This window comes from Corylus avellana, chromosome ca7 (genome assembly GCF_901000735.1).
Source record: "Corylus avellana chromosome ca7, CavTom2PMs-1.0".
Classification (NCBI taxonomy): Eukaryota; Viridiplantae; Streptophyta; class Magnoliopsida; order Fagales; family Betulaceae; genus Corylus; species Corylus avellana.
The window spans coordinates 4,965,513-4,988,798 of NC_081547.1; the positions used below are offsets into that span (position 1 = coordinate 4,965,513).

A 23,286-nucleotide genomic window follows, 5' to 3' on the forward strand; every position below is an offset into this window, starting at 1 on the left:
AATTACGGTTTTTTGTGTTTTAAATGTGGCATATAGGAATTACGTTTCTACATAATACTCTAGGGTAGTCTGACATTTGATATTTTAAATGTTTTCCATATTGATATATATTTTTTTATCATATGGTGTGATAGAGAGGTACCTCACAGACAATGCATCCAACTGATATACCCCAACCAACTGCCATACCAAGTGGACAATGTAGGAATTCCATCAAGATGGTAGGTAGAAGGTCAGCTAGGCTACAAATAATGGTGAGTTCATCAGTTTTGTTTGTTGTGTAGTAAGGCTAATTTGTGTGCATAGTGTTAATTGAATTGTCTATGTTGATGCAGGCTAAGCCATCACAGCCAGTGGGGCAACACCAACCTCATCCACAGTAAACACAATTCAGGGCAACGCAATAGGAAATGTAGTTGGAATGTGACATGGAGATGTAATTTTTTGAGCACTTTTGAATGTGGGTTAATGGAAGTTTGTGGCATAATTGTATTGACATTGTTGCATGTTTTTTTGTGAATGTGGTATATAGGAATTATGGTTTTTTATGATAATGTGGGTTAATGGAAGTTTGTGACTTATTTGTTTATTTGAAATTTATGGCATATTTGAATATTTTAGTTGGAATGTACATGATGTGGTCCAGATTATGAAAGTACTTGTTTAGTTGGAATGTTCATGATATGGTCCAGATTGAGTTAATGGACAATGTGGAATAACTTATTTACTTGGAATTTATGATATATTTAGATGTTTTAGTTGGAATGTACATGATGTGGTCCAAATTGTGAAAGTACTTGTTTAGTTGGAATGTTCATGATATGGCCCGGATTGGGTTAATGGACAATGTGAAAGGACTTGTTTACTTGAAATTTATGGCATATTTGAGTGTGGTCCAAATTAGACCAATATGCATTGTTTGAGTATGGTCCAAATTAGACCAATATGCAGTGTACATTTCAAATTGTCCAAATTGGTCATATTTGGAATATACATGGTATGCTCAAATTATGGTCAATATTTGGAATATCAATAATTTGGTCAAATTAAGTTGTATAGTATTGACAAAACATTTAGTTAATTAGTGCAATAACACAAAAGTCTATAACTAATCACTTGCATAAATACATACATTACAAAACACTCATTTACTTAGTGCACTAATGCCAATCAACATTATTATCAACCATGACAACAATAAATCAAACATGAGAAATTTCTCTCTTATCCTATTCACATCCTTCTCCATTTCTAAGTAGGTAAGCATTTTCAATTGTCTATCATCCTCCTTCTCTAGCTGATTTACCTTTGCAATGTTGCCATCACGTTTAGTCTGAAGGTCATCACGTTCAGTCTCAAGGTCTTTCACCATTGCCAAATATTGATAGTTTTCATTTTCCAGCTCTTTCACCTTATCCAACAGCGCATGAATAACTTTCATACCCCTTTCACAAATTGGTTTGTCCATCCATTTAAAAAACCGGCATGCTGCTTTTCTCTACATATACATAAAATATCAAAATATCAATGAAACCATTACACTCACTTCATCTAGGAATAACTTTCTGACCAATATGCATTGTGCAATGAAACTACTCACGTTAGAATCATAGGTAGCACAACCCCAAAATCTCCTTCTAGGGTTTTCTGGAATCCAGGATGTCTTCAAAGGTGCAGGTAACAAGTAGTAACAAACACAGGACGTCTGAGTATAGTCCACCGAAGAAAACCTATATACAGATGATGACTTCATCAGCTCTTAAGGAAAATAGCATGAACCTTAGCTTAATTTCGGTATAGTATTCACCAAAAAAAACTAAAGCTGAAATTTGGGTACAGTATCCACTAAAAAAACTAAAGCTCAAGATTGGTTTGAGTAGATACCTTATCCAAGTCGAGAGAAGATTCATTTCCTTTGGATTCCCGTAATCGACTTGATGACATTTTCTTCTCTGCGCCTTCCAGTACAAGTTCTCAAGGTCGACGGATGGAAGGCAGTTTGATATCCCTTACGCATGCATATGCAAACCAGGTTGAAGCTCGATCTGGGGACAATCGATTTAAGCTCGATTCTAGGGTTCAGGTCATTTGAAGATAACTAGGTATGTAGCTCTGGGTTGAAGAAGAAGAAGAAGGAGGAAGGTAATAGAAGGAAAGGGAGCTCGACCTTACCGTACCTATGCGTGAGACTGATCTAAGCTCAATTCAAGTAGCAAGAGAACGGATTGTTGAGCTCATAGTCTAGGGTTCATGCGATTTAAGGGTAAATGGAGAATGAAGCTCGGGTTTGAAGGAGGAGGATAAATCATGTTAGCTTATGTGGAACCAGGTGACAAATGTCGCCATTATAGCGTAGTTACGTGGCGATGACGTGGACTTTCATTAGTGGGACTGACGAAAAATGACGGAGGTAGTGATTCCATCTTTTTCCATAGGTTGGATACTAGATTTGTCCCGTTTTAAAACTTATGGGGGAAAAAAATTAAAAAAGTGAAAACTGAGATACCAAAAAAGTTATTAACCCTAATTTTTAAGCTTATTAATTGTTTACTCTCCTCTCTCTTGATTAATTAGTTTAAAACTAATAAAATAATAATGTTTTATTACAATAGAGAAATGTATAGAGAGTTTGATGTTTGACTCATTTTAAACATGATTTTTTAAATTTAATAAAATAAATTTTTCTCCTCGAATTTAATTTTTATTTGAATAGTCTATTATGAAGGCTACCTCACCAAAATCCCGACACTACAAAAAACAGGTCATTTTCTGACGTGGCAAACAGTGTCTGTTTTTTGCCACGTTAGTAAATGCGGATGTGCTGAAACTGGCACGTCAACAATAATTTTTCAGACGTGTCAAAAGTAACCTGTCAGTAAAAATTTAATCAAATTTAATTTTTAAACAATTTATTTAATGAAAATTAAAATTTATTAATTGCTAACGTGTCAACGTTCGACACGTCAGAAAATGCTGACGTGGCAAACAGACACGTCAGAATTTTCTGACGTGTCTGTTTGACACGTCATAAAATTTCTTTAATTATTATTATTATGATTATTATTATTATTATTATTTTTGTTTTGTTTTGTTTTTGTTTATACAACGTTTATTTAATATTTATATACTTCAATATGCCTAATGTTACTTAATTTTATTAATTTAAGGAGATTCCAAATGAACGAGCTAAATTATAGGATAATGTTATATATCCTTAATTTAGGTTTGACGTACACGTACATGTCATTTTTATAGCTTTGATTTGGAAAATTTGCTTTACAAAATCAATCATTCCAAAACATATTTTATATATATATAAACATGTCATTTTACTATTTTTGTATAAAATGACATTTTAAATTAATTTGGAGATATTGCAACTTGAAGGAGAAAACACAAAATCTTTTTTACAAAATCTTTTGTAAATACTATATATTAATTTACAAACCTTTTTTTTTTCTTCTTTGATTTTTTAAAAATACTTAGAATATTAGAACTTTTGCTATAAGTTAATTACAATATTATACTTATAATTAAATACTACTTAGAATATTATATTTATAGGATATTTATAGGAATTACTGACGTGCCGAGCTTGGCACGTCAGGCATGGCCTTGGGAAGGCCAGCGCCTGCTGGCCGTCCCATCGCCCACGCCCCCATGCCAGCTTGTTTTTGGGATTTCTCCCATTTTTTTTCCCTCTAGCTCTCCCGCCTGGCCCTTTCTTCTTCCCTCCCCCCGGCTTTTTCTTTTTTTTTTCTTCTCTAGCTAGCTCCTCCGGCGCCCACAACTCCTTTCCCGCGCGCTCTCTCTCTCTCAGCTATCTCTCCCGGCCAACTCTATCTCTCAGCTAGCTAGCAAGTTCTCTAGCTCTCTCCAGCTCACTCCCCATCTCCGGCCAACTCCAACACTTTGCCGTTGCCGTCTCCGGCGGTTCGCCAGCCGAAACTTCTCCGTCAATCAACTCCAGCTCTCCTGCAGGTATATATATATTGTGTTGTTTAATCAAACTTTTGTTTTATTTTGTCACGAATCCGTATGATGTTTGGTTAATACATTGGATTGATCGAGTAATTGTGAGTATGTATTAATTGATGGAGGTGTTTGTTTTTTTTTTTTTTTTATATATATATTATTTACTTATTGTACGTTCGTTGTATATGCACATGCATGCATGCAAGATGATGTTTCTCATGGTAGCTAGGTTTTTGTTTCATAATATAATAGTTTTTTAAATGTGGCTTCTTGTTTTATTTTTTTAATTTTTTGTTTGTTTAGCTGAAAAAGGTTGGCTTATTAATTAGTAAATAATTTATACAACATTATTTCAATTTTAATCATTTGACCTTCTAATTAAGTACGTGTGGTACGTGGTGATAATTATAGAGATTTAATTTTAGACTTTGTTTAATTAATACTTAAATTGAATGAGTCTTAATATTGAGACGTACATTAAATCTCTTATTAATTTGTAAGTTATACATTCTCATGGTAGCGATGATTCAATTCGAATTCCATGGATTTAATTGGGAAAAAAGTTGGCAAAAGTGCAAACATTGTGAAACTTAGAGAGACTCCAAATGAATACACACTTTGGTACTATCCCCTTAATTTTTCTAACAAATTCATATCCATGAATATTGGATATGAATATTAATTAAATAACTAACCTAGTTATTTAATTATTTTAAGGTCCTCGATCATATATAACAAATGCACACACTACTAGGTATATATTAATACCTATACATTATCACGAAGTTTGCACTTTTGAATGGCAAAAGTGCAAATATTGTGAAACTTAGAGAGACTCTAAATGAATACACACTTTGGTACTATCCCCTTAATTTTTCTATCAAATTCATATCCATGAATATTGGATATGAATATTAATTAGTGTATGTGATTGTGTGAGAGTATGAAACGATCAAGTTTTAACTAAATGAATATCATAATTTTATGGAAATAATATAACATGATTTGAATATATGTAAAGTCCTATGTGTTAATATCTTCAACAAATTAAAATGTTAATATATATCTCACATAATTGCCATGGCAAAAATGAAGCGCATCTGTTCATGTCTATAAATTTAACGTCAACATTGATTGCTCTGTGGAATAAATTTTTGTTTTTTTTTTTTATATGCATTTTTTGCTAATTAACTTCATCATCGTTTTACCTTTTTTTGTTATATCATTTACTGTGTTAGACTCAACAACTGAGTTGGGTGAATATTTGGACATTTTTCATTTTAATTTACATAGTGAATATTGTTTGGTGATTGTTTGTTTTTATCGTTTGCAGGTGATGGAGCTCATGGAGAGGATGCTATGAATGTCAATAATCAGCATTGACCGTCTGGTTCGCCATTCATACTTGTATAAAAGTTACTTTGTTGATGTAATTATATTTATGATATCTTTTTTGATTATAACAGAGATAGTTTTTTGGTAATTGTGGTTGGTTATTGGCACTTGGTATATATGTTATTTTGTGTGTGTTAAGACCTATTAGGATATGACTTATGTTATTTGTATACATTGATGGAAAAATAGCTATAATTATTTGCAATGATTGATGGATAAATTGTTTATCAGGTTAATTGTAATCCAAAATTCGGGTATAGTCCCGAAAAAATTAAAAAAAAACATATTGGGGGGGTGAAAAAAAAAATAGAAAAACTACCCAATTTTTTTGACGTGTCACATTTCAACCTGTCAGAAATTTCTGACATGTCAAATTTGAAACGTCAGAAAATAATTTCTGACAGGTTGAAACTTGACATGTCAGAAATTTTTCATTTCTGACACCTATAATGTTCATGCGTGAAACACGTCAAAAAAGCCTTGTCAGGGACGTTTTCTGACGTGTCAGACTACCTGACACGTCAAAAAAAGTGCGTCAGAAAAAATACTATTTTTTGTAGTGCGAGTAGACTTCACAAACGTGAAAGTGATCATATGGGTGGAAATAAAGTAATTTGACTCTTGTTGACAACTATTGGTATACATTGATGTTCGCACTAGTAAAACATATACAATAATCTTAGTTTCGTAGAAATTATGGACAGGACCATTACTTTTCCTTTGCATTTCATGTTCAAATGGTTTTAATTTGTAAAACGAATATAACGTTGACCAACAAAAAAAAAAAAAAAAAAAAAAAAGCAAAGTTGTCAACCTTTTAAGTGTCACTGTTGCGTAGTAGTATACGTACCAAGCAATGCGCATACTGCTTTCTAGCCTGTGGACAAGCACCTGTCGTCGATGGCGGCCAACATGGAAATTAATCTTCTCCACATAAAGAGATACGAGAGGTCAACAGACAACAGCTAATGCCATGAATGTTAATTTATACGTACGATTTCTTGTATTAAAATGTTTATATAATTAATAATTATTTATTTATTTATTAGGTTTTGTTTTATTTAGCATTATCTCGATCACCTATTGTAGAAATAGAATCTATTGTAATACAGTGTATATAATCAAATTATATATGTTATTAAGATAAGCGGTGAGAGTTATATAATAATTGTGCCACTACAAAATTTTTTGAATAGAATGCGCTGGTTGGAATGATATAATTAAAAGCATTTTCCCCTCAAGCTTGCAGTACGTCCCATGACTTAGCTTTTTCCATGCAATCAATTCACAAATTAAGATTAATTAATATCGATAAATCCGTGGCCATAATTGAGGGGTGGCCAAAAGGCATGCAGTCATGCAGATCACCATCACACTAAAACAATTTCCAAGACGGCAAGAGAAGCTAAACAAGTCAATTTGATCAGCTGAGCAAAGAAACAAGATTTTGATTCCCATTATACACCACCTGTACGTACGTAAGTGATCTATCTTAAACATCAAAGCTCCGTTTGCTTGCTGAGACAAAAGAGAGTAATTTGGCCAAGCAAACCATGATTTGAACACAGAAAAAAATGTCCATGTATGGTGGGTCAGGTATGTTGTTTCCTCCCCCTACCAGAGAAAATGACTTCAGATCATTTACCCACACAACCAAATGAAGCTAGCCTCATCAGTTTGGCGAAAAACAGTGACCTCTTTAATTAACAATGACATGCCAGATTTCTTGCGTACGTAACATGATCAGCAATAAGTTATTAGTGCATATCAACTCACTTACTCCATTGTCTTGATAAAGACAACCTCTGTACATAAGAACCCCATAAACTGATAAATATGAAACATTAGGATGAGTAGATTCTTACAGAGGTCGATGCAAGTCATGTCTATCGACTATCAACATCATTGCCAATTTGCCATCAATTATTGGGTTATGGATGAGTAGGAATTTTCTGAAATTTTCTTATATAAATATGGTGAGGAGATAAGCATGCGACGTGCCCCTAAACTGCATGTTAATTAATACCAAGCCCGGGTGAATGTGATGGCACCATGACAGCTGGCATGGATGTCATGCTCAATATTGCGGCGACTGATCGAAGCCGATGCATGCAACTTACATATTCCACTGATGTCATATATATATATATTAATATCAGTAATGGATCAACTAATCTTGTATTTATTTTCTCAATAGATAATTTGAAGTGGGGATCCTTGCTATATATTGCTGTTCCTGCATCATGCTTGGCTCTGGATATAATAAATTAACATTCAAAAACATTTTGAGCCAGAAAACAGATGAATTATATTCACACAATGATCTGGCTAGCTATAGCTGCCAAAAGAAATATTAATTTAATCATCAAGATCACCAGGTATATATTTTTGAACAAAATAATAAATATTGAAGCAGTTTACACTTGAATAATAAGAAATCATTACATTTTTTTCAGTATCTTTCTAGGGTTAGCTGCCCATCAGGACAACTTACAAATATCAAATGAATTCATAAACGAAACATTCTAGTCCCATAAAAAAAAAAAAAAAAAAACTTACAGCATCCACGTACATCAAGTGGGAAAAAAAATGGTAATTACTTCTGACAGTAAGAATCAATACCATGCACCCCCTTATTTCCTAAGTACACCCCTGTTGAATCCAACTTCATTAGAAATTGAAGATCCTTAATTACTAGAAATTATCATATATTTTCTTTTTAAAAAAGAAAATTTCTTACTTTGCTCGATGAAATAATTATAAAATAATAATGTGATTATTTTTGAAAAAAAATATATGCTAATTATTAATTCTTTGCTCGGACAAGCGGAGAGAGAGAAATTGGCGAGTGAGGGGACATCATGTGTGGAGACATAACACTCTCATCGTATCTTCTAGAGGAGAAGCTAAGCTTAAGATTGTTTTGCAAACGTTTGTTTTTCACCTGCGCCTTTCCTTTTTTCGCTTGACGTACAAATGTTCGGATTCTTTCAAGCGCAACTTCCACGGTGTCGTCGTCCATATTGGCGAAGCAAACCCTAAACCAGCCGGGCTCCGAGCAATTGAACGAAGACCCCGGAGAAACATTAAGCTTCACCTGGTTGATAATCACCCGCCATAGCACCAGCTCATCCTCAAACGTCTGTTTTTCAAGGAGCCTACGCAAATCCATCCAAACAAAAAGCCCAGCATTGCTTTTCAAGCAAGAAATCTCCACCTCCTCAAGCCCCTCGGTGAACATGCTGCGCCTCTTCGCCAGCCTCTTCGAGCTCTCCGACAGAAACTTCCCGACAAACTCCTCGTCCGACAGCATTGAAGCAAGGAGGTGTTGAGTTTGCGAGGAAACTAATCCGAAGCTCGACATTTTCCGGGCGCAGCTCACGACAGCGTCATTGTAAGAGTAAACTATGCCCACCCTGAAGCCAGGGAGGCCCATGTCTTTCGACAAGCTGTAAACAATGTGAATGAGATCGCGGTTGCATTCCATTCCTTCTATGATTTCGGAAATGCTTGTGAATGTCGGGGAGCCGGAGACAGTGGCTGAATATATTTCGTCAGATACTAAATGGATGTTCTTTTCGTTTACGAAGCTCACCAGGCTTCTCATTGTCTCAGTGTCTAGAACAGTGCCCAGAGGGTTTGATGGGTTGGCAATGAGCAAGCCCTTGATCTTGATGTTGTCTTCTTGGGCCTTTTCATATGCTGCTTCTAGCGCTGCTTTTGTTATTACGAACCCATTCGAGCTGTCGCAATCAACGGGAAGTATCTGCACCCCAGTTCGCCATCCGATGTCCCTGAAAAATCTGCAATTAAACAAAAAAAAAAATTAATTAAATTAAAAATATTAATTTTTACGGAATTTATCCATCTTAATTATATGATAATACTTTAATAATACATTAAATTATTACACGATGAGATGAGCGTACGTGTAAACGACCTATGCTGCCCACACTATTTGTGGTCCAAATACTGATTGCAGTGGGAATAAAAAAAATAAAGGCTGACAGGTGGAATCTTTAACATCTTGTATCCTTTTTCTGTGACTATGGAAATTGTCCAAACATCCAGCTGTGGATTGGAATTAGGTGATTGCCCTCCTCTCTGGATTGCAGTATGGGGCTTGTAGGCCAATAGCAAAGGTCCACTAGGTCTAGAGAGGTTTTTCTTTTTTTTTATTAATAGTAATAGTATATACTACACTCTTATTTTATTGGGTTAATGTAATTGTGCATATTAGTTTTTGATCAATCAAGGAAATTTTTTTTTTTTTTGAGAAGTGAAAAGGATGAGATCGAGTGAATTGAAGCGAGAATATAATATGTGCTTGACCTAACTTATTGACGCAAAACGTTACGTGAATCGTTGTCACTGACTTACTTATTAGTAATAGGAAATTGTGTAATTGACCTAACATTAATTGACCTCCTAAGAATAAATAAATCAAAAAATATTTAGAAGAATTGACTCTGACACGAGTAAGTTTCCTGGAAATTGCGAATGTCAGCTTTCTATTGGGTATGGTTTCAGACTTCTACTGCTACCTAAACTTTGACAAGGCATCTTTGGGAGAATCCTGCTGGTTTCTTGATCTACTCAGGGCCACGTGGTCAAGAGTCAAAGACCATGACTTGGACCCTAAGTTTGGATAGAAATTCTCTAACAATTTTGTTACTCCACTTGTCGTTAAATCACTAAATTAATTCATCATTTTTATATTAGTAGTTTTAAGTTTTAAGTTTTAATTTAATTTAATTTGTTTCCATCATTTGTTTAATTTTTGTGAAAATAAAATAAAAGTGTTAAAGAGATAATGTCCGTACGCTGGATAATAAGGTGAGGGTACAAGGAAAACATCCCCGGGATCCGCCAAACAGAAGGTGATTAGCTCGTTTGCTCCGGTAGCTCCGCCGCCCATGACTATACGGTCAGGATCAAATCTGACCCTGTTGCCTCTTACTCTCCCCATAAAGTTCGCCACAGCCTGAAAATATTTAACACAAACATATTAATATTATTGCCAAAAAAGAAATGGCATTTCTACTTCTACATTTCTTCGTTTATGTAACTTCATCATCATTTTACAAGTTAAAGAACAAGTTTATGTATGTATATATACTTGTCTAAACTCCGGCAAGCCATGATAATCCTGAAAGTTAGCAATATTCTTGAACTCATTCACTCCTTCAGCTGTGCAAATGGAAGCTTTAGGATTTTTCCTAATCCACTCTTCAATCAAATCAAAGCAAAGCTGAAACATAAATATAAACAAACACACAAACAAAAACATTAAACCTGCATGTTAACGTGCATTGTACGTGAGATATTCAAGCACAAAAATATTAATCTCCATGCACCAAACCTGATTTTCTGCAAGCCCCATCTGGATAACTCCATCTCGATTTTTAGAAGGGTGATAAGGGTTCTGATCATACGCCTTCCATCCATCGAAGTAAGGAGAATTCTCACCATGTCGGTCGTTGGTTGCAATTTTAGACAAAAGTTGGTGATTCTTACTCAACCCCATTTTCAGCTTTCCCTACAGCAAGCTCACTTGGAATGAATATTATAATTATTGTCTAAAAATATGAGTGAGTAAAATACTGAGAGAATGTGGGAATTTATAGGCCAGAGGGGAGTTGGAAGCGAAGAGATCGAGGAAACAGAGATAGAAAAGTCCATTTCAAACTTCAAATGTTTGGAAAAAGAGAATTTTTGAGTGGCGGTTTGGTCAACGAATGCGTAATGGCTTGCGTATCAGTTTACTCGCAAATCAAGCATTAACACCCACGTGTAAAAGTGAACCTCCTTGTACATGTTTGATTTTTTTGTTCATTTTGTTTAGAAAGGACGAAGTTTCTTTTTGCTCTTGCCGTGAGTTTTCAATGGAAAAATAGCAGGAAATCTGTGTGTTCCAATTTCTAATCTGGTAGGCGTAGGCGTTGGTGCTGACTCGGAGTAGTTTTGGGGGTCACTTTTTAGAGTTGTGCCGAAAGTTACATCACAAACCTCAAAATGCGCCAACTGTACTTCTGACAATAATTAGATTTTCTTTTTCCCGATTTCTTGAGGACCCCACAGTTTTATACGTGTTCAATACATTTTTTGTGTAAGAAATGGATTCCCGTTTTGTTGGACCATATATATCGTACGTGTGCTACAGACACCGATCAAAACGGTGCTATTGTTGGATTTAATGATCACGCGTGTGCTTTTTAATTTACGCGGTTGATGTATGGTTGGAGAGCAAAGGCATGGTAAACGAGGTCACCTCATTGTACTAATTACTAAAGATGGCAATGGTTTCAAAATTCAAATTTTAAGGGTACGTTGCAGAAGTAGAAAGCACAACCAACCTCACCGCCCCGAGTGCAATGCATGATAAATGTGATTACCTTTTTACTAAAGATGGTAAGGGTTTCAAAATTCAAAATTTTACCTTGGCCCCTTCACCACCGAGACCAACGCATGTTAAACGTAATGTCCTCCTTACTAAATATGGCAAGGGTTCCAGAATTCAAATTTTAAGAGTTTGTTGCATAAGTAGAATGCAGAGCCCAGCCCTTGCCCACCCCCGAGAGCGAGGCATGATAAATGTGGTCACCTCCTTGCTAAAGATGGCAAGGGTTCCAAAATTCAAAATTCAAGCTTGCAGAAGTAGCAAGCGCAACCAACTCTCGCCCCCTCGCCCGGGAGCAATGCATGATAAATGTGGACACCTCCTTACTAAAGATGGCAAGGGTTCCAAAATTCAAATTCCAAGGGTTTGTTGCAGAAATAGAAAGCACTGCCCACCTCCCGCCCGCCCCCGAGAGCAACGTTTATCAACGGATGATAAACGCGGTCTCATCCTTACTAAAGAAATTTATAATATCAAAGGTCTATTACTTTTCGGATATAGGTTTCTTGTATTATTAGAGTGTTGGTAGATGTACTACATTTTTTTAATATAAATTTTTTACAAATTGACGTAATAGTTCACATGGTATTTATCATGCAGGCTGGCTCATTACCCTTTTTTTTTAAAAAAAAAAAATCTCTTTTGTTGTAGTTATTATTCTCGGTTTATATTGATTTCCCAGCCGCACTTACTAAAGTCAAGTATCCATTATAGTGCTTTTGTGAAATTTTGAAGAGGCCGACAATCTTATTCGGGCAAAATCCTCTCTCTATTTATATTAGAATATTAATTATGAGAATAATATGTACATAGTTTGTTATTTACACGTACAAAATGGAAGACTATGGTGATTTTATATCATACATTGTGAGCACTCACATTCGACTAACAAATATTTAGTTTTTATTTTTTTATTTTTATATTTTAACCACCTACTTTTTTTGAAGCACCTACACTTAGCTCAACAATTTAGTTATTCACTTTCAATTTTTCATTTAAAATATTATTTATTTAACTACTTTTCATATTCTCAAGCAAGAGAGAGAACACAACTGTTTTTTTTTTTTTACTTTATTTATTTTTATTAATATAATTAAGGATTTGTTGAGCTACGGTGGTACTATAAAAACTCAACAAATCTTTAATCATTTGGTTAAGTTGAATGAGGAGCATTTTTTGCTACAAGGCTAGTCAAAATAACATTTTAGCTATTTTGTTGAGCCCAATGTGAATGTTCGAATGATTTTGTGAGAGAATTCATATATCCGGCTCAACAAATATTTAACTGAAAAACACTTCTTCTTTTTGTGAGAGAACTCATCCAGCTAAGCTATCCACTTTCACTTTTTTATTTAAAATATTATTTTTTTATTTAGTTTTTGTATTATTTTATTTTATCTGCTTAGCAAATTTTTAATCATTTTATTAAGCGAGATATGAAGATTTTTTGCTACAAAACTAATCAAAATAACATTTTAACTATTTTGTTGAGCCTATAATATAAATGCTCGTATGTTTTACCAAATTCGTACATATACATCATATTACAATATAAACATGCAAGTCAGTATAATCAAAGTATAGTCTTCTTGAACATTGTGTACGATAGGTAAAAAGCCTCTATGGCTGAATTATTTAATTGCGTTATTTTTTTTTCTTTTCCCTTCCCTAGAAAATCTTCTTCGGCGCGCGCGCGCACTATGGAGAGAGAGTGCTTTATTTATTTTACTCTTCAGATTTTATTAATTTCAATCATGACAACTAAAGTCAAACTTATATTCCAATCTTTCATAATATCCTTGAAATTTCGAGTAATGGCACCCTTAGAACCTAAGTTAATTATTCGGGGCATTATGGGTTGGTGACTACCACACAATATAGAAAATCAGCCCTATAATGATGATGATTATATGTCGAGCACTGGCACTTATTTTGTTACCGACACTTTTTTCCAGTGCATTTTATATCAAGCGTCGAAAAAATAAGCACTAGTATAGGTCTTTTTTTCCGGCACATTTTACGCAAATATTTCGGCGCTTATATTAAAATACTGGTACTTATTTTGCTACCGACACTTTTTTTTTGCCGATCTTACTCGAGCGCCAGAAAAATATGCAACAATATTAGGTATTTTTAGTAGTGACATAGGGCATCTGTATAGTGTATACTTTATAGTAAACTTTTGGGAAGCGTTTTGAGTTTTGGACAGGTAAAAATTGATAATTGATTTGGTGGGCCACATTTGAAAAAAGGTTTGAAAATTTATTTGTGAAAATTTTGGAAGAGTGTTTTGTAAAAATTAAAAAAATATTTTTATAAAAGATGAAGATTTATTTTTATTTTATTTTTTTTTTAAATTTTTTTTTTATGCAGCCATAGGCCAATATAAGTAGTGATCGATCAGGCAATGAGGCAACCATTGCGGGGCCACCCGTACCATGCATCACGCAGCCACATCCCCAACCAATTTAGTTTTTTTTTTTTTTTTTTTGGTTTAAAAAAAAATTATTTTGTGTTTTATTTTTTGAGAAGTGTTTTGAGTTTTGAGAACAATTTTTAAAGTGAAAACTTTAGTTTGGCTCCATAAACTTTCAGCTAGTTTTACAAACTTCTTCAATTTTTAAATCTCTCACTTTGGACCTTTAAACTTTGAATTACTCTCACTTACGACCTTTTTGTTAGTTTTTAACATTAAACTCAAACGGTTTAACTTTTTATGTCCATTATATTCTCACCCAATTCACTTAAAATTTCTATAACACCTAAAACTACAGCACCCACCCCCAGCCCAAAACGACACCGTTTTGGGCATCTATTATTATTTTTTATTTTTTAAAAAAAAAAAAGAAAAGAAAAAGCAAAAGCAAAATATAAAAAATAAATAAATAAATAAATAAAAATCGGATCGGGGTGGCTTCAGCCACTTCCTTGGCCAAAAAGGGGTGGCCGAAACCACCCCCAGGCCCTTAGGGGTGGTCCGGCCATGCCCAAAATCCCAAAACTCATTCCTTTTTTTTTGTCTTTTTTTTTTTTGGCCTTTTGCCACCCCCTTGATGCCATGGGGGTGGCTCCAACCACCTCCATGGCCAAAAGGGGGTCCATGGGGGTGGCTCGATCTGATTTTTTTTTTTTAAAAAAAAAAATAATATTTTACTTATTATTTTTTTTTTAAAAAAAAAAATAATATTTAATGCCTAAAATAGTGTCGTTTTGAGCTGTGATGGGTGTTGTAGTTTGGGGCTCAAAATTGTGTAGTTTTCAGGTGAAGGTATAATAGGCATAAAAAGTCAAAGTGTTTGAGTTTAACGTTGAAAACTATCAGAAGAGTCATAAAGTGAGAGTAATTCAAAGTTTAGGAGGTCCAAAGTGATAGATTTGAAAGTTGAGGGGAGTTTGTAAAATTGGCTAAAAGTTCAGATGATCAAACTGAAGTTTTTCCATTTTTTTGAAAAGCGTGCTAGTAATGGGGCTATATATAAAATCCTGATATTTGAGAAAAGTTCTCGGTCAAAAATGCTTTTGAAAAGTTTACCACACATGAGGCTTCAGTGTGGTAATTAACTAATATATAATGAAACCTTGCAGATTTGGAGTAATGATATAAAAAAATTAGAGTTTTTTTAGAGTTCTCCCAAATGTGATATGTCATTTAAAATTACAGATAGATCAATATTCAATAATGATCATCACAAATTTAATGATAATTTTAAAAACCAAATCACATTTAAGAGAACTCTAAAAAATTTATAATCCTCCTTATATCATTACTCTTCTTTTTTGTGACCATCCAAATTCAAACAACTAATCAAACCGTTAGAAATTAATGCTCTAAACTTGGATCAATGGGCTTGCGCCCACAGATTAAGGGCGTTGCCATATATACGGATACTATATATATATCCAAGTTAATTATTCTCTACATATTCATAAAATACCAGTAAATTGTACATACGGCTACTAATACTCTGCTCTAAATTGCTCGCTAGCTTATGTAATGACGCGTATGGCTACAGGAAGGGAACATCCCTGCAGATCGATTGGCTCCTAGGCCCTAGCTGTTGCTTGATTCCCCGGAAGGCCTTCTCCACTTTTTCCAAATGATGTAAGAGTGTTTTTTTATTTTTTATTTTTTAGAGTGTTTATAAATTGATAGGAAATAAATATTTAAATCCAATGTGGTCGATCAAAGTATTTATGTGCGGAAAGAAGTTACAAAAAAAGTTGTATGAAAGATGAAGAATTAATTTATTCATATTTGTGGAGGATCTTCAAGACAAACGGGAATAATGGCAGTTGTTTGTTCATGTTAATCTTCTTAAAGAAAGAGGAGTTAGCCTGGTTTTTTTTCTTTTCAAAAAAAAAAAAAAGTATAGAGATTTTTTATTAATCCTTTAAACTTACTTTGTTAGAATATATTTTGATTTTATATTTTTTAGTATAGGAGTGGATTTATATTTTTTTATATAAATTAATTTAGATTCACTTGTATATATTCAGAATATACTCTAACATACTTGATAAGTTTATTATAATGGACCACAATAACTAAATATTTACGTAAAATAGAATAATTAATATAAGCTTGGATTCCCTCTCTTTGCTCATGCTCGCATAATATTGTCACGATAATTTGATTTACGGACCTGACATTAGTCAAATTTGAGGAGATTAGATCCTACAAATAAGATTTCAAAGCCTGCTAATCTAGTGTACGTGTTGACCAATGTTCGAAGGTGGAATATTTGTCTTGCAACCCCCAAAAGTCTCGGTGACAAAGACGTCATATTTAAAATATTTAAAAAATGTTCAGCATATGCTATAACTCTAACAGGTCATATTTAAAATATTTAAAATATTTAAAAAAATGTTCAGCATATCCTATAACCCTGACAAAACTTACGGACCGATTTATACGACTTGTAAACTTGCACGAGTTAAATATGAATTTAATAAGTTAGAATTGGGATATCTGACTCGTTTAGTTAAATATGTTAAGTTAGAGTTGACTTATATATATAGTCTTATACTAGTGATTTAACACGATTGATATGCGACATACAAACTTATAATTTTTGACACGACCTACAAAGCCTAACACAAAATTAGCTGATTTAGGTTAATGGGTCTTGATGCAGGAGAATCAATAACTGAGTTATCAACTTATCATACTGAATTAATGGAACTAGAATATTTTGACAGAATATATTATAACAAAAATGACAAGAATCAATAATAATATTTGAAGATTATTTTTTTGTCTACAAGAATTTGCATAATCTGTTTAATTAAATTAATCGAGTTAATTAAGGTTAAATAATCTAAGGGGTTGTTTGCCAATGGACCCAAAAAAAATCCCCAAACTATTAATTTCAAATTCAACTCCAACATTTTTACTTTTTACATCATATTAATCACATTTTACTATTATTCAAATAAATAAAAAACTACAAACCTTTTTTTTTAATATATCAAGCATTTTTATCTTTTTCATACGTCAATCAAATCTTGCTATAGTTGTATGCCACTTTTTTTTCAAGCCGATAACAAACATAGTCTTATATCCTTATCTCGACACGATCCCAACACGGCACGCAAACACGCTATGAGCATGATTTGTCAAAGGAATTTATCCATCCTCTCCGTGTAGACGGTGGGGATCGAAGTTTGGGAATGTTTTATATATATGATAAGTCAAATTAAGGGACAGCGATCAACGATCGTGGTGGCTGTGTTGACTCTCTTGGTTGCTGCAGGCGATGGAGTAAAATATTATCTTGGACCCGCCTCCTGTCTGGCTGTCTTCCATTATTACCAACCTTTTTGAAATCTTTCTTCTTTGTTCAGAAGATGTTGTATGCATGTTGAAGTCTAGACACGCGTGCAGGAGACACTGCGATTATCTTGATGCTCAAGCAACCCAATGACTACGATATAAGTGGAAAGTGATCATAAATAACCACTAATGTGGAAGCAAGCAGTTTCAGACTTTCAGGGGGCGTCAACGTCGACGACGTCTTCCATCAAATTAACTACTACAACTGAAACTAAAACTACGTCGTTTCCTAATGCTAATGTAGTTTTAAGTTGATTAGAATAATATATTAAAGGATTAGGATTCAAACCAAGGGGTAGAGAGAAACTATCCCTTCATTTCCTCTTAATTACCTACTTACTCTTCTAACATTTTTCTTTCTAATTAACTTAACCTACTCTAGCTTTAAGACCGACAAGACACCATATATAGGGGTCTTTTGTTTTTTTGTCGTCTTACTTACTGCTAGCTGGTGAAAACCATTGAAGGAGGACATCAAATGAGCCGACCATGTTTTTTTTTTTTAAAAAAAAAAAAGAAGTTTGTAATTGAATGAAGAATGAAAGAGGAGAAGGAAGAAATAAAGAAAATGAAGATAAAGATTTAAGGGTGGTTCGATGATAGATACATGTGTTTACCATTATGGAAGAGCACAATATATAGGATTACATTGTGCTTTTATTAATCTAATTTGTTTGTGTACAAGGTTTTATTTATAAAGCTTACAAATTGTTTGAATAATCAATTAACTCTCTTCACTTAGAGTAATTCCATTCTCTAACTGCATTCTTTCTAGAATTTTTTTTTCTCTTTTCATCTAAACAACACTAAGAATAACTTCAAGAGGAGTGAAGATCTAAATCTAGATCTTCTCTCTTCCTCTTTCATGATAACAGTGCTTGACATTTTCTCTGTAAGCTCCACTGGTCTCTGTTTCTGGCGAGTTGCTTTAGATCTAGTTTATAGATCTAGATCTAGATCCAGATCTAGTCTCTTCAACCTTAGATCTGATCGTTTTCTTCAGCTAAGACGTATCTTTCGAAGGGATGTCTACGATGCCGTGCTTCTCCATTGCTGCTTGTGGGGGTTTTGTTTTTGCTTTTTTTTTTTTTTGTTTTTGTTGTTTGTTTGTTGTTATTGTTATTGTTTTTATTTTATGGTCCTGGCCGTTGGGCTGAGGACGTGAATAATGCTTCTGACTTTCGAGTCGAGAGGGGAATGGTTTGGGTGTGAATTTTTTGCTCATACCTGGGAAATGGCTTCCTGTGCTCCCGGAATGAGTTTGCGTTAGTAGATCTGTTCTATAATCTGAATATTAGCCTGGGATAGCAGATGTTTGACGTCATAAATTGGTTTTTCATTGTAAGATCTGTTATGTTTTCGATTTTTTGACGTGTAATCTTTTAGCTTTAGCTATGATTTTACAGAACTGTATGTTCTGTGATTATAAGAGCTTTTATGCTTACGACCATTATTAATGAAATCAAATTGAATTTCCCCCTAAAAAAAAGAGTTTAATTTCATCCTCACTTATCACAAAAGGCTTCTATCATTATCATATACTCCAATATTTGCAAAGTGAATGTTTGGGGAAGCTTGATTTTGAAAAGAGAAATGATTAATTTATTTTAAAATTTTTTATTTTTTATTTTTTTTGTTGAAACGGATCTGGTGCGGTAAGGACCGAATTCTGAATGTGGGCTCGGCCTTCAGATCTGTTGATGAAATGATGATGCACTAATGAAGTAGTAAAGATTGATCCTGACTGACAGAAGCAAGATGGTGATGTGAGTTCGTGTAGGGCTGGAATCACGTGGGATTTGCGGCAAATCAAACAGTGGGCTCGATCAACGGGTGACCAGAAATGGTGGCGGCTTGAAAGCTGCCGAAAAAGTATCAGAGACGGCGACGACCTAAAACTTGCCAGAGATGGTGGCGGCCGGAGATGAGCAAAACAAATTGGCCGCAACAATAAGCCAAACACACATTTGATCTGTTTACATCATGTCGTTTGACAGACGATGAAACACGCGCGAGGACTAGAAGTTTACGTTTCTGTTTGGGGTAAAACAAAACATTGCACTGTCGTGCGCGGCACGTGCTCCCAATCAGTGCTCGTCTGTTTGTAATGGGAACAAAACGACCAGTTCTTTAGACACGACCGAACACACATGGATCCCACGGTCCCACCGAAGACAAAACGAATTTTTTGAAGAAGAAATGCGCGCTTCCGCTCATAATAAAAAGGGGAAAATGCAGTTTACCCCTCTGAAGTTTCAGGAGTTTTTCAATTTTAACCCCAAAGTTCAAAAATTGGCAATCTACCCCTCTGAAGTTTCAAAAATTGGCAATTTAAACCCTCCGTTTAATTTTTCCGTCTAAATGGACGGAAATCTGTGAAATTACATCACTACCCTCAGTCTTTTTAAAAAAAAATTCCGTCCAATTTAACGGAAAAATTAAACGGAAGGTTTAAATTGCCAATTTTTGAAACTTCAGGGGGGTAGATTGCCAATTTTTGAACTTTGGGGTTAAAATTGAAAAACTCCTGAAACTTCAGGGGGTAAACTGCATTTTCCCCTAATAAAAACATTGCAACAATGTTAGGTTTTTTCTTGTGTTCTAGTAAAACTATATTGTTATTGGATGATTTTTGTTCCTAATTGCATTCTCTTTAGAATTTATCTCTTTCTCTCTTTTCATCTAAATAACACTAAGAAAAACTTCAAGAAGAGAAAAAATCTAGATCCTCCCCTTTCATGGTAGTAGTGCTCAGCGTTTTCTTTGTAGGTTCCACTGATTTCCGTTTCTGACGGGTTGCTTTATATATAGTTTGTAGATCTAGATCTAGATCCAAATCTAGTCTCTTCAACTTTAAATTTGATCGTTTTCTTCAGTTAAGACGTGTCTTTCGAAGGGATGTCTACGATGCCGTGCTTCTTCACAGCTGCTTGTGGGAGTTTTTGTTTTTGTTTTTTGTTGTTGTTATTGTTATTGTTTTTATTTTATGGTCTTAGCCGTTGGGCTGAGGATGTGAATAATGCTTCTGGCTTTCGGGTCGAGAGGAGAATGATTTGGGTGTGAATATTTTGCTCATAGCTGGGAAATGGCTTCCTGTGCTCCCAGAAGGAGTATGTGTGTTAGCAGATCTGTTCTATAATCTGAAGATCGGGTTGGGATAGCGGATGTTTGATGTCATAGATTGGTTTTTCATTATAAGATCTGTTATGTTTTCGATTTTTTGACGTGTAAATTTTTAGCTTCGGCTATGATCTTGCACAACTGTATGTTCTGTGATTGTAAAAGTTTTTATGCTCTTGATCACTATTAATGAAATAAAATTAATTTTTCCTAAAAAAAAAAAAAAAGCACTGCAACGTGGAACATACGTGGCGTGGGTTTGATAAATAACCTCCAACTCCCCGCACAAGACCACGAATAACCCAAGATGCACAACGACAACAGCTATGTAATGAGCAACCATCGGATAATAACGACGGCAGGCAAGAAAATCGAATTTTTCTAATACCAGAGAAAAAAAAAAAAAAACAGATGAGAATTTGGAGTCCACGAAACCATTAGGAACCTTCCCTTGTAACGTTTTTCTTTCTAACGTAACCTACTCTTCTCTTTAAGACCAACATAACACCATGGAAATTCTTTTGTTAATTTATTATTTTTAACAAATTAATAATTTGCAATACCATTGCTAAGATGGATTTTTTCTGCCAAAGAAAAAAAAAAATCTATAGCATACTGCTGTACTGCTATAGGTATACGACATGATTGCGACATTGTCCCAGAAACAATTAAGATATGACACAGTCCTGATCTACAGTCTACACCATATGTTTTTTACATGTTTATAACGAGGGAGAGGATTTAGCTTTCAACGACAACACTTTTCTCAAAAAAGTTAGACACTCAACCTATTTGCAAAAGATTTTTTACTCTTCCGGCAACCAAAAGCCGCCACTAGCTGCCAGGACTGGACTGGTGCAATGAAACAAAGAATTCAACATTCTCTATTACTTTCTTTTTCTTTTTTGTCCTTTTTGGTTCTCTACACGATTATATTGAAATTATTATTTTTCAGTTTTGTACACGTACAGTTTCTAGCTATCACCTTTTTTTCTTTTTCTTTTTTCAGTTTGGATGAAATTAATTAGCAGATTCCATTTTCTTGATCTTCCTGTTTCCATTCCAGGACATGAAACAAAGAACAAATTCCAGGTGCCATCGATCGAGTCCACCATTAGCCAAAACTAAAGAAAACTCAATAACTCATATATATCTAAGACGTTCGACTCTCACCCCAAACAGTGACAGCTAGCATGCATTTCAAGAAAAAAACTGCCCAAATGTTTGATTTGAATTATATATATGGTTGAAGTGCAACATCAATGCTGCTTTGCTCATGCAAACAGCTCTCAGAATATACCTTGTTAGGTGCAATTTTGAATATTGCATAAGCACCAATTAATTTCAGATGAAGTGGTAAAAAATCTAATTCAACATCTACGCATTACGTGGCCATCTCCATGTTCCACCAGTTTACGTAAGAAAAATTTCTGGCCCCTTCATGCACGCCTATCGTCATAAGTCTTTTAAAACGTTAATTGTTCAAACCACGAGGCAAAGACGTTGTCCGTAACTCGTGCTGGTCTATAGTTCGGTCTAACATCTCTTCTATCTTGATTGTTGGAATCCTACTTGGCTTAAGACTAAAAAGCTTACTACTTTTTTGCAGGCAGGTATTTAACGATTGTAAAAAAGGTTTGCTTAATACCCCTTCAGACTAGGGCCGAAAATTTAATCTACGACTTGTGAATATGACATGTAATTTTAAAGTTAAGATTTAGGTTAACTAGGTTCGGGTCATAAATAAATAACTCATTTAATAAATACGTCATGTCGTGTCAACCCACGGGTTCACAGGTTGACCCGTTTATTATTATTATTTTTAACTTAAATTTTTAACCCAAAAAATAAATAAATAAAAGAATTGTCATTCATTTGTTTTGTAGTGCATGCTATAGATGTCAATTGGAATTAAACAAGTATCTTAAAATTGAGCTAAATAAATTGTCCATATGTTTGTTGAAATTATTCAAGTTATTTTAAGATATGTTGAGATATACATGCTCAAGCTCAATCAACACTAAAAATAGATCCATGAATTAGTTTTTGTTGTTTCAGAAGCTTTCTATCAATTCTCTCAACCACCATTCTTTTTCAATTAAAAACTGCCAAATTATTGCTTGAATTTTGTCACTTTTGTTAAGCTATAAAAATTAAAATGACTTCACTGCCGTTTAGATTAAGTTGTGACAGGTCATGTCGAATTAAAACCTATTAACAACTAAATTAAACGTGTTCATAGATTGGGTTGTGTCAACCCGAAACGAAAGGTTTATCTAAATGAGTTATATGTGTCGTATTTTATTACCCGTTAAGAAAACGTGTTGTGTTCGGGTTTGAGTGTTTCGGATTGACATAAACAAGTTCGTGAGTCAACTGGGTTAACACAAACCCGACACGCCAACCCATTTTGCCAACCTTATTTTAGACCCTTCTCATTTATAAACATACATGGAAGGTATTATGTCACCTTATTGATGTGAGTTATTTAACTATTGTATTTAATTATGATGACAAAATTAAAGGATGGATTATCGTATGTTCTTTTAGTGCATATTATTAA

At 34.2% G+C, this 23,286-nt stretch overlaps 1 protein-coding gene across 1 annotated transcript; it reads right to left on the reverse strand.

The window, feature by feature from the left end:
• Positions 1–8,176: 8,176 nt before the first annotated feature.
• Positions 8,177–10,897, reverse strand: LOC132186594 (1-aminocyclopropane-1-carboxylate synthase 1). Its single transcript, XM_059600574.1, has 4 exons — positions 10,733–10,897; positions 10,490–10,621; positions 10,194–10,354; positions 8,177–9,173 (listed from the first exon to the last, which is right to left on the reverse strand). The coding sequence occupies exons 1-4, from the start codon at positions 10,895–10,897 to the stop codon at positions 8,177–8,179; spliced, it is 1,455 nt and encodes a 484-aa protein (XP_059456557.1).
• Positions 10,898–23,286: the final 12,389 nt, after the last annotated feature.